Below are 19,424 nucleotides of genomic sequence, written 5' to 3' on the forward strand. Positions count from 1 at the left end.
TTATGTATTAATACACTTTGTTGTATATTAGAGACATTTTATGTCTCAATTATGTCAAAGGGAATACAAAAAAAAAAAGAGTATGCAAAGTGTTTGGTTTAATGCCCAAAAGAGAGTTCAAATGATTTATTGGATTGATAGATACATAGCCAGAGATTGCATGCAATTAGTTGATCAACAACCATAGGCTTATGTCCCAACAGAGTATCGATTTATATCGATGTGATATAGGTACAGAGACAGAGATACTATTTAGATATCAATCCATCAGAGAAAAGAGAAATATCATCGTTATTGTTATTCATGCTATGATATTTATGTTTCACAGTTGATGGTATTTAATGTTTTCAAAGTCATATTTTTCAGAGTATGTTATGTATCCATTGTTATGTAAGAGTTCCACTTTCTGAGTTTTATACTCATTCATTTATTTAATGTGATGCAGTTAAGAGCGACGAGCCAGGACGTTGATTGGAGCCAGGGTCATATGCATACAAGAGATGGAAGAAAGAAGCTATTTTGCTAGTATTTTGGACATGATCGAAAACGAAATTTTTTATATTTTGATGCTACATTTGATTGATCATGTTTATACTTTTGATTATATACGGAAATTCATTTTAAATCCTTCTTTATTTTAAAAAAATTATAAATTCCGCTTCTATTTTTTTAAAATCGGTCAGAGGTGTTACATTTAGTGGTATCAGAGCACCGTTCTTCGGACCAATGCATATGACTTCGTCTACTTTCAACAGTCCGGGTATGTTTTCTTCTACATCTATTCATTGTTATCGGTTGATATGTATTATGTGAGCACATTGTAGGAGTAATGCCTCCTAAGAGAAAATCGTCAGAGGATGAGGATAATTCTTCATCGAGAGTTGTCGACGAGTTCGGCAAGTTACCGAAAGAGCAAGCCAATGTCCATAGTGAGCAGATCCAACAGTTGCTCCGTTTGCAAGGTTCAGGCCAAGGTAGAGGCCAAGTGAGAGGCCAAGTGGCTCAAGCAGTTGGAACCGATGGGATCTTTACTGCTTTTAAGATGATGGATCCGTCGGAATTTGCAGGAAGCACTGATCCATTGGTGGCTGTAGAGTGGATCAAAGCACTTGAGGCGATATTTGATCATCTTAACTATGAAGACAAGGACATAATTGGTTGTGCAATGTTCATGTTAGTAAAAGCTGCACGCATTTGGTGGAATGCTACCAAGGTAGGTGTTGATGTACCGACATTGAAGTGGCAAGATTTTACTGATCTTTTCTATGACAAGTACTTCCAGATGCACTTAGAGCTCAGAAGGTGACTGAATTTTTAGAGCTTCGTCAAGGAGGTATGGATGTCGATGAGTACATTCTGAAGTTCGAGGAGGGCTGTCTGTTTGTCCTATATATTGCCTCCAATGATAAAGACAAGGGTGCTCACTTCATTAGAGGCCTTCGAGCAGAGATCAGGAGGGACATCAATATGTCTAAGACATACCTGATTATAAATCATATTCATAAACAAATTTGAAATGTAACATATAGCCCAAAATCTTTCATATCTTTCAACTATCAACCACATATTTAACAGTAATGAGTTAGCCAAGCGACAAAGATAATATGCATGTTTTAAAGGTTGAATGATTATAGTGCAATATATTACTACTATCATGCTCGTCATGTTCTTGCTTCTTTTATTGTTTATTTTATTTTATTTTATTTTATTTTGACTTTTGAGATGTAATTAATGGAACAAGACATACGTGTAGTCAAATTATTTTTATTGTGAATGGAGGCAAAATCATTATACGCCAGTTAACCTTTTAAATTTGAAAAGCTAAACCATACGTTCACCGGTCTTGATAGCAACCCTTCAATTTTTTATTTTGTCCCATTGGACTCCGTCTGACGCTATAAATTCTATCTTGTAGTGAGATTGTTTTCTTATTCAATATAATTTTGTTTTTTTGTAATTAGGGGTTTTTTACAAAAATAATTTAATTTTTAAAACTTTTTTCAAAAATAATGTAAAAAAAAAAAACCTTTTCAAAACTACCCTAATCCGCGCGGACGCTGCACACGTGGAGCAGCGTCCGCGCTCCGTAAGAACGGACGCTGTGCCATGTAGGCATCAGAAAATATTAGCGACGGATAATATAACCATACCGTCGCTAATGTGCGACGGTTAATAAAACCGTCGCCAAACCGTCGCTAATATTAGCGACGCTTTATAAACCGTCGCTAAAATGTACCCAGCGACGGGTTATAAAACCGTCGCCAATGAGCGACGGTTTTAAACCGTCGCTAAAGGCGCCCTTAACCGTCGCTAAATGCGCATTTGAAACTTTAATAAATTTGCATGATGGGCTTATACTCTTGCAAGCCCACGATCCATGCCCCCATTATATTAATATCATCATAATCTCGATCGACGATCCAATATCATTGATTGACAATTTCAACTTGTTTGTTTATATGACGCACACTTTAATTTCGAGATACCTAACTCTACGCGTAATTGTATCAACATCGTGCACATATACGCCGCGGATAATTTTGAACTTTCAACGGCTTGCAAGTTTGCAGTCTTCAATATACGCTGCGGTAAGAGAATTTGCGCGCTGCGAAAATCCATTTTTGTTGTAGTGAATATTTTGGGTGTTCAAACTTCGGATAAAAATCCATTTCGGTTGAACACCCACAATATTAACTACAACAAAAATGGATTTTGGCAGCGCGCAAATTCTCTTACCGCAGCGTATATTGAAGGCTGCAAACTTGCAAGCCGTTGAAAGTTCAAAATTATCCGCGGCGCATATGTGCACGCTGTTGATACAATTACGCGTAGCGTGCGTAGAGGTAAGTATCTCGAAATTAAAGTGTGCGTCATATAAACAAACAAGTTGAAATTGTCAATCAATGATATTGGATCCTCGATCAAGATTATGATGATATTAATATAATGGGGGCATGGATCGTGGGCTTGCAAGAGTATAAGCCCATCATGCAAATTTATTAAAGTTTCAAATGCGCATTTAGCGACGGTTAAGGGCGCCTTTAGCGACGGTTTAAAACCGTCGCTCATTTGCGACGGTTTTATAACCCGTCGCTGGGTACATTTTAGCCACGGTTTATAAAGCGTCGATAATATTAGCGACGGTTTGGCGACGGTTTCTTTAATCGTCGCAAATTAGCGACGGTGTGGTTATATTATCCGTCGCTAATATTTTCTGATGCCTGGCACAGCGTCCGTTCTTACGGAGCGCGGACGCTGTTCCACGTGTGCAGCGTCCGTGCTCCGTGAGAGCGGATTAGGGTAGTTTTGAAAAGGTTTTTTTTTTTACATTATTTTTGAAAAAAGTTTTAAAAATTAAATTATTTTTGTAAAAAACCCTGTAATTAGATTATAGGCAAAAACTCATGTGAGACGGTCTCACGAGTCGTATTTTGTGAGACGGATCTCTTATTTGGGTCATCCATGAAAAAATATTACTTTTTATGCTAAGAGTATTATTTTTTATTGCGAATATCGGTAGGATTGACCCGTCTTACAAATAAAGATTCATGAGACCGTTTCACAAGAGACCTACACTAGATTATAAGGTAATATGCACAAACTAATTGCCTTACATTTTCAAAGTATTCTGCTCCTATTAGCGGACAACAAATTAAAAGACCGTACATTTTACATGCCACTTCCACCAAATTGAAGACTAATAAATTATCCTAAATAATATCAAGATTATAGCAAATTATAAAGTTCTTGTTTAACATATTTTAATTATAAAATTAATTAATAGTTTGTTATGTGGTTGATTCATTTGCACATAAGAAAATGACTAATTTTTTTTATTATAATTTGGAAGGAGATTGCAACTTGAATCTCGAGTTCGAGACCTCGTCTTTTTGTTGGGATGCTGGTGTCATTGGGCCAAATTGTTGGGTTAAATATGCTTAGGTGAGACAAGCTAGTATTGAAATTGATGACTTCTTGAGAAAATCTTATAATAGAGTTGGTTGTATGAGTTGATGAGATATTAAATCTTAATGAGTAAGGATGATCTACGGTGTTGACAACACCAACTAAAACGAAAGATAAGTTTGAATTTTGTAATGTGATATGAGACAACACCAACAGCAATGCAAGCTCATATCTGACTCGTAAACCTTACATCTCAATCCATTGACACTCAAGTAGGTGTATTCTATATGAAAATAAAAGTATCTCTCTATTGAAAAGCTATAGTTTTTGGCATAGTTGAATAATCTGCAAATCAAATGGATTGTTGAAATAACTTGATTTTGTATAAATGTATGTTATTAGCTTGTATCACAAAAATTTAAACCACCGCCAAATAAATAATTATAACGTGATCTGTAAGCTACTGCATTTGTCCAATGATTTATTCAATGTAAATCGAAAAATAACAACTACAATTTCTATCATTCTAAGTTTGAATTTAAATCACCGTGTAAAATAATCACTATTTAAATATATAGTTTGCATTACTGCTGTTATCATAAAATCTTATTGGTAAATAAGCTTTAATCAACTGTCGTAAAAATGGGTTTGTCATTCGGTTGGCCCAAAATATATACAACATACATAGACTATCTATATGTTTAAAAAAAATGGATGGATGAAATCGTCTCACGATTCAATTTATGTCAAAAGTATCCGAAAATAAATCGATTCGACCAAAAAAGCCTACTTTTTTCTATACCACAACAGTTTTTCACTACTTTTAAAACAAAATCCCTGTTATAAAAATTTGAATTTTATATTTATGAAAAAAAAAAAGTGAGTGTCATTACTTTGAATCAACTCTTCCTTTTTAACGTGGAATAATTGAAAAGAAAGTGATGGAAAAGTTGGGGAAGGGAGGAATAGGATTGCAAGAGTGAGTAAGAAAAGGCAATAGCCGTGCCACACCTTTTTGAAGTAAGTTATGTTGCGTGGGAAAAAGTTGAAAATTGGCTTTGGTTTAAAGGCAAACATAAGTGATTAATTATTATCCAACTACCCCCTCTCCTAAATAATCACAAATATACAAATTAGTTAATTAATGACAAATTCCATTATTTATATTTTAAATAAATATAATAAAATAGTTGTATATCTATTTTATTTATTTATTTATTTATGCATGAGATACAAGACTTTTGAGTGCGGAACTAATCGATCCACACTTTTTTTTAAAAAAGTCAAATTCAAATCTAAGCGTGGAAAATTGATTTTTCGGACCATGCATAAATAAGTTGAGCTAATCCTTTGTATTTTCCAAGTACTAATTTTTCTCCTCAAACAGGAAATTGCAAATGGGTGGCTTTATTTTGTCAAAAGGAAATTGGAAATTATATTATTATTTTAAAAAAAAGTGGTCGATTTATGAGACAACAAAGAGAGGGAGAGATGGCAAAAAATAGAGTTGTATAAAGTAATCTTTACTACTCATCAATCTCATTCAAAAATGTTCGTTTATCTTTATTTTTCTAGAATATAATAAGTCTTCTATCGTACGATTTCACGAATTTATATATGTGAAACAGATCAACTCAGTTCATATCTAGAAAGACAAGTCAGGTCAGGTCGGATCGGATATAAGATCTATCTCACAAAATCGACTATGCCATGAGTTTTTTTTTTTTTTTTTGAATTAAACAATGCAAGAGCATAACATCAGGTACCATTTAATTATCCATTAGACTACACCACGATACCTTAATTAAATACTGCAAAAAAGAGATTACACAGAAAAGTAGGGAAGATCACTTTGCCAAGAAAAGCATATTTATTTTTATATATTCCCATAAATTATTGCATCTGACAAGTACTTCAATCTCCCTCTTTCCTAAAAATTCCCACTTTTTCATGCTTTCTATTCAAATATCATAGAGTCACATTTATGATCACATTAGTGGGATAACAAAAAAATTACATTGTATTCAATTTTCTGGATATGACATTGGGCAACTTGGAATATGTTTGTTTGTACAATGAAATCAAAAAATTAGTTGTCTTTAATAGTATAAATGAATGGTTTCTGTTTTAATGAAGTATCAACAATAGCACAAATAATACTTCTGTGAGACGGTTTCACATGTCAAGTTTATGAGATGAATATTTTATTCTGATAACTTATTGAAAATTATTTTTTTTTAATGGTGAATATTAAAAGTGTTAATCCGTCTTACGAATAAAGATATGTGAAACTGTGTCATACGAAACATACTCAATAAATAATAATTATTGGAGATTTCAAATCAGGAACGTTATCGGCTACTCTAAAATCGAGTTTGATCTGGTTACAATAATGTGTTTTATACTAGAGATGTAGTGGTTAATATGATTATTGAGAAATGAATCATTCTATTTTCATCCACATAAATAAAATAAAATAATGGCAATTGTAGTATCTTTTTAAATTGGTATTTATTTCTGTGCATTGAAATGTGATGTACAATTGATATTTTATATATTTAATGATTAATTTAGTAAGTATAGTATTTTAATAATTACTTAAAATGTTAGATTGACAATTAATTTAAATTTTAAATTTAATTAAAAAATAATTAAATATTTTTCGAAAAATCAAAATTCTTGAATTTATTAGATGAATGAATTTTGACTAAAATTTATAATCATTTTTTGAGAAATGTTAACAAAAATATTGATGTTCTGGTTAAGATACATAATATGACGTTAAAGAAATCATAATAATCTTCAACTATTATGTTGAATTTTTTATCATTGTATTCGATATATTATATGAGTAGAGTATAATTGTTATTAATTAAAAAATATATTTAAAAATTAATATTTTATTTTATCTATTAAATTTTAAAAAATAAAAATTCACTAATAAATTTTTGTTAAAATTAGATGATATTAAATTTATTAAATGTGTAATTTTATAATAATAATTTATTGTTATCGTCTATCGCCTTTCAGAGAGAGAGAGAGAGAAATGGGAGAGGGGAAATGGTTTGTGTGAAGAACGAGTCTCATCTTTCCTTTTCGCGTTGAATTTCTCACACAGCTTTTTGGTCTCGCACATTTAAAAGCTAACACATTAAACTCAGAGCGAACAAATTAATATATACAAGATATATATATATGTGTGTGTGTGTCTGCTGTATATTTTATTATAATTACGAAAAGGTTTGAGAGATTCTTGAAATAAACCAAAACCAACCAATTCATCGTTCTGTAGACCAAGATTCATTATTTGGGTTTCCATTTTCAGTTTCTGTAAAGTTTGTTTTTTGCCTTTGGATTTAGCGGGGTTTGTATGTTGTCGATTGAAAGTTGGTCCGAGTTTGGATTTTCAAGCATTTTCTTGCGGCGATTTTCAAGATTCTGAGTTCGGAAGATCTGTATTTAGATTCATCTGTGGTTGAATCCAATCGTTAATTCTGATAAGGGAGAATAATATGAGAGCTGCTTTAAGCACAATTCAACAGACCCTTACATCAGATGCAGCCAACGTTCTGAACCTTTCCATAGCGGAAGCCGGACGCCGGAACCATGGCCAGACGACGCCGCTGCACGTGGCGGCCACCTTGCTGGCTTCCCCGACGGGTTTCCTGCGGCAGGCATGCATCCGTTCTCACCCCAATTCAAGCCACCCTCTTCAGTGCCGCGCGTTGGAGCTCTGCTTCAGCGTGGCCCTCGAACGACTCCCCACCGCCCAAAACGTGTCGGCTCAAGCAACGGAACCTCCGATCTCCAACGCTCTCATGGCGGCGCTCAAGAGAGCTCAAGCCAATCAACGGCGCGGCTGCCCCGAGCAGCAGCAGCAGCCGCTTCTCGCCGTGAAAGTGGAGCTGGAGCAGCTGATTATATCCATACTCGATGATCCCAGTGTCAGCCGTGTGATGAGGGAGGCAAGCTTTTCAAGCCCAGCTGTAAAATCCACCATAGAACAATCAATGAATAGCTCCACCACGCAAGTGAATCATCAGCATCAAATTAATGTCGGTAATGTAAATTTTGTAGCAAACTTTGCGGGAATTGTACCGAGAATCCCTTCTAATCCAGGTCAACTATCATCTCCAGTGGCACATATTTCCCCTGTGCCTAATCGTTACTTGAACCCACGGCTGCAGCAGGGGACAAGCATCCACTCAGAAAGGTGAAGAAGTGAATAGGGTTTTGGAAATAATGGCACGAACCAAGAAAAAGAACCCGGTTTTGGTAGGCGATACCGAGCTTGAATCCTTGGTTAAGGAATTATTGAGAAAGATAGAGAATCAAGAAACGGGAAATAATGAGATTCTGAAAAATGTTCAGATAATCTCCATGGACAAAGATTTTTTATCTGATAAGAATCAGATACCAGTAAAGATCAAAGAATTAGGAGGCATGATTGATAGCAAGATTGGGACCGGAGGGGTGATTCTTGACTTGGGTAATTTGAAATGGCTTGTGGAGCAGCCTGCGAATTCTGGTTTGATGCAGCAACAGCAAATGGTTTCTGAAATTGGAAGGGCTGCCATAGCAGAAATGGCGAAATTATTGACTCGATTTGAAGGTGGAAGTAAGGATTATAGGCTTTGGTTGATTGGAACTGCAACATGTGAGACTTATTTGAGGTGTCAGGTTTATCATTCAACCATGGAAAATGATTTGGATCTGCAGGCAGTGCCCATTGCTTCGAAATCGCCTCTTCCTGGAATGTTTCCCAGGTATATTTTCGCATTAAATTGATTTGATTTTGGTTCTCGGATGCAGTTAGATATACTCTATGCTTTGATGATTGAATTACTTATCATATATGAGGATTGAATTTTTGGGTTTGTGCATTGATTTTTTGACCGTTAGATGGGGTTGAATCTCGGATATGAATTTCTCGTTTGATTATAGTTCATGTGACAATCTTCTTGATGAGCAAAAAAAGAGAATTCTTGGTAACTAGATTGGGGTTCTTAAAGAATTTCTATTCGTTATCCTTTTACGCATTAACTTGCACATTTGAATTTGAAAGGACGGGGATATCAGCGTTTTAAAATGTTTTGCTACTTTTATGATGATCTTATTTTTCTGTATGTATAGACTTGGAACCGAGAGGATTTCACGCAATCCAATCGAATCTTTGAATCCTTTGAAGGCTACTCCAACTCCACTTCCTGCTTTGACGATGCGTTTATCTGAGAACTTAGATACAACTCCACAAACTGCCTTTTGTTCTCAATGTTCCGAAAATTACGAAAAAGAGCTGGCTAAACTTGCAGCGATCGAGAAATCATTTGCCGAAGCTAAGCAAGACACGACAAAGCCATCTTTGCCACAATGGCTGCGAAATGTTGAACTTGATAGTACTGATTCTAAAACAACTGATCAGCCACTGGTATGTTCCGTTGTGAGTTATAAAGGTTCATGAGTTTAATCAAATTGTGCTTATGTTGCTTTTTGGTTCACAGGGGAAAGAACAAGGGTTGCTTTCGAAGCAGAAGACTCAAGAACTTCAGAAGAAATGGAAGGATGCTTGCTTGAATCTTCATCCAAACTTTCATCAGAATAAACGTTCAGAAAAACCTGCTATGCCTACACTCTCAATGACGAGTTTCTTGAATCCAAACTTACTCTCACGTCCATCATTTCAGCCGAAATTGCAGACTATGAAACCCATCGGGGAAACTTTTCAACTGAACACAACTCCGGTAGCGAGCCAACAACTTGCAGAACGTGAGAATAGTCGTCCTGGAAGTCCAGTGCAGACAGATCTTGTTCTTGGAAGAAAAAAGACAGAGAGTTTGCTCGAAGAAGCTCCTGAAAATCAGGCAAAAGATTTTCTCAGTTGCATCTCTTCTGAAACGAATACTAAGTTGTTCGATAAATTTGCCGAGAAATTGGATGCTGATACATACAAAAAACTCCTAAAGGGCCTAATGGAGAGAGCATGGTGGCAAGCAGAAGCAGCCTCATCTATTGCTTCAGCAATTACACGTTGCAGATTAGGCAATGGAAAGCGTCGGGGTGGTGCATCGAGGGGCGATATTTGGTTATTATTCACTGGACCGGACCGAGTTGGTAAGAAGAAGATGGCTTCCGTTTTGGCTGACCAGATATGTGGTGCAAATCCAATAACGATATGTCTTGGCACAAGAAGAGACGATGGAGATTTGGATACAAACTTCCGTGGGAAAACAGCAATTGATCGCATTACAGAGGCAATCAGAAGGAATCCTGTTTCGGTGATTTTGCTCGAGGATATCGACGAAGCAGATATGCTGGTTCGTGGGAACATAAAACGTGCTATCGAGAGAGGCAGGCTCATTGATTCTCATGGTCGTGAAGTCGGGCTTGGAAATTCCATATTTGTTCTTACGGGAGATTGGTCGACACCTGATCCCGAATTGTTGAAAAAAGGTCATTTTGTAGATGAAAAGAAGCTTGCCTCCACAGCAAGTGGAAACTGGCAGTTGGGACTGGTTTTAAGAGATAAAAGTTCAAAAAGAAGAGTGAATTGGTTGCACGAAGAACACGGACCGATTTCGGTGAAATCGAGGAAAGAAATAGGATCTGGCCTTTCTCTCGACCTAAATCTTGCGGCATCCATTGATCATGATGATCATAGAACAGATGGATCTCACAATTCGAGCGATCTCACGACGCACCAGGAAGACGATCTTGGCCTCGTGAACCGGCCATTCTCTATTTCCTCGGTGCCTCAAGAACTGGTAAATAATGTTGATGACACCATACTATTCAAGCCAGTTGACTCGGCTTTTGTCACTCAGGAGATCAAGAAAACAATGTCCGTTAAATTTGCCATGACAGTTGATGACAAGTTGTCGTTAGAAGTCGAAGATGATGTAGTTGAAAAGATCTTAGGCGGGCTATGGCATGACCGGACCAGCCTCGAAAAATGGGTTGAAAATGTTTTGGCCCCAAGCTTCGATCAGCTGAAGGCGCGACTACCGTTCGGCGACAGGAGTAACTTGGTTGCTCGTCTCGTGATCGAGTCCCATTCCATCGACCATGGCAAGAGCAAGACTGATGGAGATTGGTTGCCTAGCAGCATCTTAGTATAAGCAGTGTGAAGTTGGAAACTCTTTGGTACAAATCATATTTTATGATTTCTTTTAGACACAGTTGTAAATACGGAGACTACTTTGTAGGATATAGGAAATGTCAAAACTAAAGAGTAAAAAAAAACAACTTTTAAAGAGTGAAATTTGAACAGTCCAACGTACGACCCTTGAGTTGTTTCCTTTTTACCATTTATTTATTTGTTGATAATGTAATAATTGTTAGCTACTCTTCCTCGTTGAGGTATTGTGTATTTAATCCAATGCTTTTGTAGATAATAAATAAAATATAATTTTAAAAGATTTGGTCTCTTGTGACACGGTCTCATGAATCTTATCTGTGAGACGGGTCAATCCTACCGATATTGACAATAAAAAGTAATATTCTTAGTATAGAAAGAAATACTTTTCAATGGATGACCTAAATAAGAGATCTGACTCACAAAATACGACCCGTGAGACCGTCTCACAAAAGCTTTTGACATTTTAAAAATAAATAATAAAGAAACGTTTGCTATGTTCCCTTTGGTTCTCTAATAAGCTAGAATTTTAAATCTTTTAAAAAAGTGTTAAAAATATTATAAACTTCAAGACAACAGCGCGACTCCTTCACTTATTGAATGTGATGTAATAAAAATTTAAAAAATATGTTTATATGAATTAATAACTCTTTCGAGAAACCAGATTTTCTGTATATTTTATGATAGAAAATTTTGCATGTATTAATTTTTTCGCCAAGGAAAATATGAGGGCAAAAATGTCATTTCAGATATAGTTTGAGCTGGCATACTTTTTTCCATCAGGCGTGGTCAAATTTAAACTTTTGGGTTTGATTATGGTTCGCCCGGAATGTGGGGCCCACACGACACGTTTTTGCATGGGCGACGTGTCGCATTTTGTACGTTGTCACGACGAAAGTCTTTCGACAATTATGGCTAATAACACGGTAACCTCGTTGACCAGATTTCTATTTATTTTAAAAAAGTCATGTTACAGGTATAATTAAGATCTTTTATATTACAAAATCTCTGATAATGTCAAAAATCTCGTTATATTAGCAACGTATCTTATTTGATTCGATTAATGAAAAAATATTAATTTTTATACAAAAATATTATTTTTCATTCAAGACACGACACAACTCAATACGTATCGCATATATACGTATGTTAAACCATCTCACATGATACACAGCCTTTGTTATATTATTTTAAAATTTTCACAAATAAACATTAATAAAATTATATCTGTACAATTTTGTGATGTCAAGTTAAAAGTCATACTACGCACACGCAATATGGTTAGAAATTACAAGCTATTATTTAAAATGTGATTGGTGAATATATTATGGTTTGTATTCTTTAATATGGTAAAAGTCAAAGTTTGTATAGTATTTATATACAGAACTTGGACATTTAATAAAAAAAAATTTATTTTATATTTTTATTCAAAATAATAATTGAGTCATAATGTATGAAAATTTTGGATTCTATATATATACATTTGGACAAAAATAAACAAGTGTGTTAATTGTAGGACCAGATTAAATGGTTGAGGTCGAGTAACTAGTTTTGAAATCAGTGAAATTTTTCCATATTTTAATTCCAAAAAAATATTAACCGACATAATTTTTGTTTTTAAATATTTTCCATATTTTAAAATTGTCTGGTTATTTGTTGCTGAAAAAAAATATATCTTGGATATTATATGAATTTCTAACACATTGACATGATTAATCCATCTCCAATTTATTTCTCCAGTTTCCTTTAAATAAAACAATTAATAGATTAATTTTTTGAGGCAGTTGATCAAAAATATCATTTTTATATTAAAATGATTATTTATTACTTTAATTTTGGATCGAGTTGACCCGTCTCGTGACAAGTAGACATGTCATCAGATATTTTTTTTTTTACACAAAATAAAATATTGGATTATCTAATTGGAAACAGTAGGTGAACCGACGCAAATCAAATCTCTCGAAATTTTCATGTCATAATAATAAATAAATACACACAATTAACACACATCTTCCCAAATCCCATGTGCTAAGTTTAGCTAAATGTTAAAAATATATGTGGTTCTTTAATTAATAAATAATATAATTAGCGAATTATAAATTTTATAAAGAAAATCAAATTTATAATGATGGTTATAGAAATATTATAATATATAACTCTCTACATAATATATTTTGTAGAACATGTCGTGATATGATCCAATTATTTAAAATTAAATCAATTAAAAAGTCGTCAACTTGTAAAAATATCAAGCACAGGCACAAGCAGCACCACATAAATGTTCTATTCTTGGCCATGCTTGAACAACAGGCAATTATTAATTTTTTTTTTTTAAATTTTAATTTTCCAGTCGACATGATAAATCTTTTAATATATCTTTTAGCTAACAGACAACCCACCTCTTTAATGCCCCCTAATGTTTTTTTTATATTTTTTTTAGCAATTGGCTCTTTTAATAACCACAAATTGGATCGTAGAACAATACTACGTATGATGTTTATGTAAGTGTCCACGATAATTTCAGATCAAATATTTTAGTTGATAAAGTATAGTATACGTTATTAGTTTGATCTTTTGTAAGTCGTGGTTTCGTTTTTCTTGTGATAGGAGTTATGAATGAATTAATAGTAAATTCTGATATTTTACTATTTTTTCTTTTTTCTTTCCAGAGAAAATATTATTCATAGAGAAAATAGAATTTTCACATGATCAAACTCGAAAGGAATGGATGGGCGTAGGCTTTATAGTGAACGCTGCTTATAGATATGAGATCGATTAAAAAACATATATCGAGAGAAACTATTATTATTCATTGCGTGGAGAGATTGTGATAATTGGATGTTTTTTAGCATGAATCTTATGTATCTTTTCGAAAAGATAAATGTGTGAACATAGGGAGAAAAAGTGGTACTTTTGGCCACAAGATTGGATGCACACCAACAATTTGTGTCAATTATTTCATCATCTTTTCAATTTGAATTCGTTCCTTGTTTCACATACAAAGATGGAAGATTCACATATTTGTCGGCCGAAACGCGAGACTTTTTCTATCGGAGTACACATCTATTGAATTTAATCTTTTTTATTTGCTATAGTTTTTTCGAGAGCAGCAATCAATCGTTCTTGTCGTTCTTCTCTTTTTACGATCTTGATATTTCATGTTGTCAAATTTCAGTCTTAGTATGTTAATTTTTTTTTTTACAATTCTAATCATTTTCTCGACGTAGTACTGAAAATTCTCAATGAAAATATACAAAAATTGTCAAAAAAACAGAATATACATTACTAAGACTGAAATTTCATAATATGTTGGTCTGAGAAATCGCCCATAAAAAACACGTAGAGCCAAATATATAATTTTTCCCTGATTTCCACAAATTCCAAGTCGAGTGGTACATACTACATACCATTATTTGGAAGATTACGTTCCTATAAATACATCGATCAAAACATGATACTTGGATTATTATGTGGTCTAAAGATTTGAGTTATATAAATAACACAAGTTAAAACTTTTAATAGACTTACAAAAGTTTAGTCCTAAGTAAAATTCATATATATATATATATATATATATATATATATATATATATATATATATATATATATATATATATATATGGCACAACCCACTTGTGATATTGTGATGCGTTTTAAAGCCGTGTGACCTCGGACCACAAGTGGGTTGGGCCGTGAAATTTGGGATTAGAGCCAATGTAAGTGGATGCCGCACATTGTAATGCGTTTTAAAGCCGTGAAGCATTAAACCAAAGCGAACAATATCACAAATGGGTTGAGTCGTGACATAAAAAACAGAAGCAATAATCTGATTCATTGATCCTAATTAAACTATGAACCGTGCATGTGTCTGCATTTATTAGTCCTATTGTTAAAGTTTGATAGCATCACGTTGTCCTACCATCTTACTTGCATTGCCCATGCAACAAGTTCGTCTATGAAATAGACAATTATGGGCAGCGAGATTGACAGATTGTGATCTTATTTATAATCTGTCCATCTCAAAATAAATATTTTACTTTATTTATTTATTTATTTTTAATATATTCCAAACATCATTGATCATTTTAGATATCATCACTACAAAAAAAAGACTAAAGACAACGGTGAAAAACCGTTGTTGTATGTCTTGAAAAAACGTTACTAAAGCCCCTGTGGTTAAAGGGTACGCTCAAAGACAACGGTGAAAAACCGTTGAAAAACCGTTGTCGTAGACATAAAAAACAACGGTAGAAAACCGTTGTGGTATGTCTTAAAAAACCGTTGTTAAAGCTCCTGTGGTTAAATGATATGCTCAAAGACAACGGTGAAAAACCGTTGTCGTAGACGTCAAATACAACGGTGCAAAACCGTTGCCGTATGTCTTAAAAAACCGTTGTTAAAGCCTCTGTGGTTAAAAGGTGCGCTCAAAGACATCAGTGGAAAACCGTTGTAGTAGACGTCAACGACAACAGTGAAAAACTGTTGTAAAATGATATTTGCAACGGACTCCATACAAAAATCGTTGCAATTAGCGACGGTTTTGTAACCGTTGCTAAATGTAGCGACGGTTATTAATAACCGTCGCTACCGGTAGCGATTGTTTATCATTAACTGTCGCTAAATATAGCGACAGCATTCATGTAAAATACCGTCGCTCCTACGTTCCGTCGCTAATATTTTCGGTAAAATAAAAAAAAAATTAATAATTTAATAAATCTGTTTTGTTCATTGGTACAATCGTGTAAGAGACGTGTAAGAGATAAAAAATTTAATTGTTTTGAAGTGGTAAAATCGTGTAAGAGATAAAAATTTTAAGTGTTGTGAAGTGGTAAAATCGTGTAAGAGATAAAAATTTTAAGTCTTGTGAAGTTGTAAAATCGTGTAAGTGATGAAAATGGAGCGAATTTGCATGTTTTGAAATTTGGCGACGGTGTTTCTAAAACGGTCGCTAATATTAGCGACGGTGTTTCTAAAACTGTCGCTAATATTTGCGACGGTTATAGATAATGTGTCGCTAATTTCAAATTAGCGATGGGTGCACTTGATTCGGTTGCTTACTTTAGCGACGGTTTGAAGTTAACCGTCGCAAAGATGAATGTAGCGACGTTTATCTATTACCGTCGCTAATATTAGCGACGGTTTTATTTAAACCGTCGCTAAATACCGTTGTGTTCTAATTTTAACCCACGCCAATCGACAACGGTTTTTCTAAAACCATTCTCGATTGTCCAAAAAACACGCTAATAGACAACGGTTTCATAAACCGTTGTCATAAACGTTCAAAGACAACGGTTCTGTAACCGTTGTCATTGACCCGAAAAACCGTTGTCTTTGACCCCCCAAAAGACAACGGCTTTAGAAAAACCGTTGTCGATTGTCCAAAAAAACACGCTAATAGACAACGGTTCATGAAACCGTTGTCTTAAACTTTCAAAGACAACGGTTTTACAGAACCGTTGTCATTGAACCTAAAAACCGTTGTCTTTGATCTCAAAAAGACAACGGTTGTATAAAAACCGTTGTCGTTTGCTTAAAAAATTATCTACGACAACGGTTTTAGCTAAAACCGTTGTCGTATGTGTGTTGTTGATTCTGAAAATTCTTGTAGTGCATTGATCATTTTAGATGACTCTTTATACTTTATAAGAAGCTTGACACGTAGATAAATGACTAAAATTAATAAATTTGTTGCGAGACAACTTATTTTTATTGAAATTAATCAAACAGATGGTTTAACATGGCTTCAATTATTAAAAATAAGTGTTTTAAAAGCGATAAGTGGTACGCGGGTGGTCATCCACTGCTTAGCTTCTAAGAGTTTTAGGCGATTTTTCTAAACATAAATATCTAATTCTTCTTGATAATCATGATATTTCTCTAATAATTCATCTATATCGATTCAAACTCAAAATCAATGAAATATTCATCATCGTTTTTTGATACAAATTGATTGAAAAATATATCGAACAATCTTTTTTAAGAGAGAAAAATTTTTAAAAAATAAAAAGTTCTATATATTAAAATAGACGGACGCCTCTCATAGGGATCACTTTTCTAAAGATACGCCTAGGCTACACTTTTTAAAACAATAATTTAAAAACTAAGAGAATTTCTACTGCATCATACTCAAATATTAATAATATTTAGATAAATTTTAATTGAATATTACTATCTGAACTCAAATTCTACTCAATCAAGATGTTTCACCTATGATGCCTGAGGCTGAAGAGAGTGAGAATGATCACGGGAGTCAAGAGATTGAACAATCAAAGAGTAACTTCTGGCTAGCTTTTGGGTGACAAAGACATGAATGATGATTATATATTAGAATGAGATGGATTTCAAAACTGTGCATTAACAGATTGTATAGTTGATCAAAATGCTTTAAAAGATTTAATAGACACTATTAATGTGTATCTTCTTTTCGAAAATACAAAACTTAGAAATTCCAAAGCTAAATGTGTTTGGTTTATAAAAATTTTAGGATGAGTAATATTCGATATGTTTATGTGAATGATGACATAATTACGCTAGAAAAACATGTATTAGTATACTGAGACGACATTCAATAGGCGATTTACATCACCCAATATACTTATTTAGAAAAATAACTCAATATCATTATTGTTCTTTTAATTTTAATAATAATAATTTACAAATGTATTTTGTTTGGTGCGTGCAAGAAAGGTAAAGGAAGGGAAAGGGTGTCGTTTTCTTTTGTTTCCTACGATCAACATCAACTTTACAACTTTATGCCAACACAACCTCCCCTCAACTACTCCACTCGTTCGTCCCACTGTTTTTTATTAAAAAATAAAAAATTTACGAGTAGTTTCTACTTTTAGCAAACACAAATTTGTTTCAACTTAGTGATATAAAAAAATAGATGTAGCAAATAAAATAACTCAATCACGAGGATTAGATTATAGGTCGTTCATGTGTTTGTTTCATATGATCGTTGTGAAAAATATACATAAATCATATAACCAGCATGCTTATAAATTATTAAGAATTTGGCTGAAAACTTAAGAGAAATCGAACATTAAGTCATAATTCTGAATTCTTTAGAATGTGTCTTATATTCCAGATCTACGCCCTTTAGTTTTCTTTTTGAATTATTTTCTTAAAGGGAAGGGAATAAGATACGTGATTAAGCGCTTATCTTGAGACCATGACCCATATATATGTGAGAACCTGAAATTTCAGCAGTAGCAAAAGCTAAAAATTCCAGCAGAAGCTAATATTTCAGAAGTTGGTATTTTTCCAGCAGATTGGAATCCAGCACCAGCAGCACGAAATTCCAGCAGACAGTTACTAATTCAGACCATAACTTGTAACTGAAGCATTCAACACGAAATAAAGATTGTTAATGTCAGATTATGACATTAATTGGAAGGCTAACAGTCAAATTTCGACCTATAAATAGCACCCTCAAGTCTCTGAAATGGGTTACACAAGATTTGAGATTATCACTTAAATTTTCGAGCTAAGAGAGTGCTGATTTTCGAAGCTGTAAAATCCAGTAGCAAGGCAAGCAGATTTCCAGACTTCCACCGAAATTCTTTAGCAAATTACGGTAAGTTGGCTTATATATAAATATCTTGAAATCCGTTTGATAATTCTGTTCTAAAGTTCAGTTCCTGTATGTTTGATTTCTGATTTTGAAGCACTGAAACTCCCTAGTGAACTAATGGTAGGAATATATATTCTGAATTCTGATTCTGATTCTGATTCTGGCCTCACCCCTTAGAGGAGAGAACATATAGGGGACTGATATCAGTTTAGCCATGAAATTCACTAACGTGTTCAGTGCTTACTAATTCTGATTTCTGTTCTGAAGCCTGTAAATTCTGAATTCTGATTTCTGTTATGAAAATACGAGTTTTCTGTATATTATTATATTACTGTTTCTGTTGAAAACGATTTCGAAAACTGGGAGTTATTCCCGCCCCTGCTTACTGAGTGACAATCATATCACTCACCCACCAAACCCATCTCAGATAAGAACGAGGAAGAGTTGATAGAAGAAGAGAAGCAACGTCAGTTTTGGGGCTGGTGATGAATATCGTTGTTCTTAGTTCTGATTTATGTTTCTTTTGATTCCGCTGCATCTGTTAAGATATTGTAATTTTATGGTTTTACATTTCCGCTGTAAAACATTTGTCTTGAGTTGTAACAGACAATGATTATTATGAATAAAAGACGGGTTTCTGAAATTCTGTACTTCTGAGGCTTGTTGTTTTTGAATGAATATTGGAGAGCAACGCCGGTGTCTACCAACCCCCGTCCCGGGGCGTGACATTGAAGTGGTATCAGAGCAGAACCGGGTTTCATAATCTGGGGAGGAGGAACTAGAAATAATAAGTTCTTATAGACTTCTGAAAAT

General features: G+C 34.1%; 1 protein-coding gene across 1 annotated transcript; it reads left to right on the forward strand.

Moving 5' to 3' along the window:
* The first annotated feature begins 6,946 nt into the window (after window positions 1–6,946).
* On the forward strand, window positions 6,947–11,249 carry LOC140803017 (protein SUPPRESSOR OF MAX2 1A). Its single transcript, XM_073158691.1, is given in 4 exon segments — window positions 6,947–8,098; window positions 8,100–8,672; window positions 9,040–9,334; window positions 9,408–11,249. Coding segments are annotated over 4 exon segments (3,162 nt in total). The 5' UTR covers window positions 6,947–7,418; the 3' UTR covers window positions 11,022–11,249.
* The last annotated feature ends 8,175 nt before the right edge of the window (window positions 11,250–19,424 follow it).

This window comes from Primulina eburnea, chromosome 10 (assembly GCF_022965805.1).
Source record: "Primulina eburnea isolate SZY01 chromosome 10, ASM2296580v1, whole genome shotgun sequence".
In the NCBI taxonomy this organism is placed as follows: Eukaryota; Viridiplantae; Streptophyta; class Magnoliopsida; order Lamiales; family Gesneriaceae; genus Primulina; species Primulina eburnea.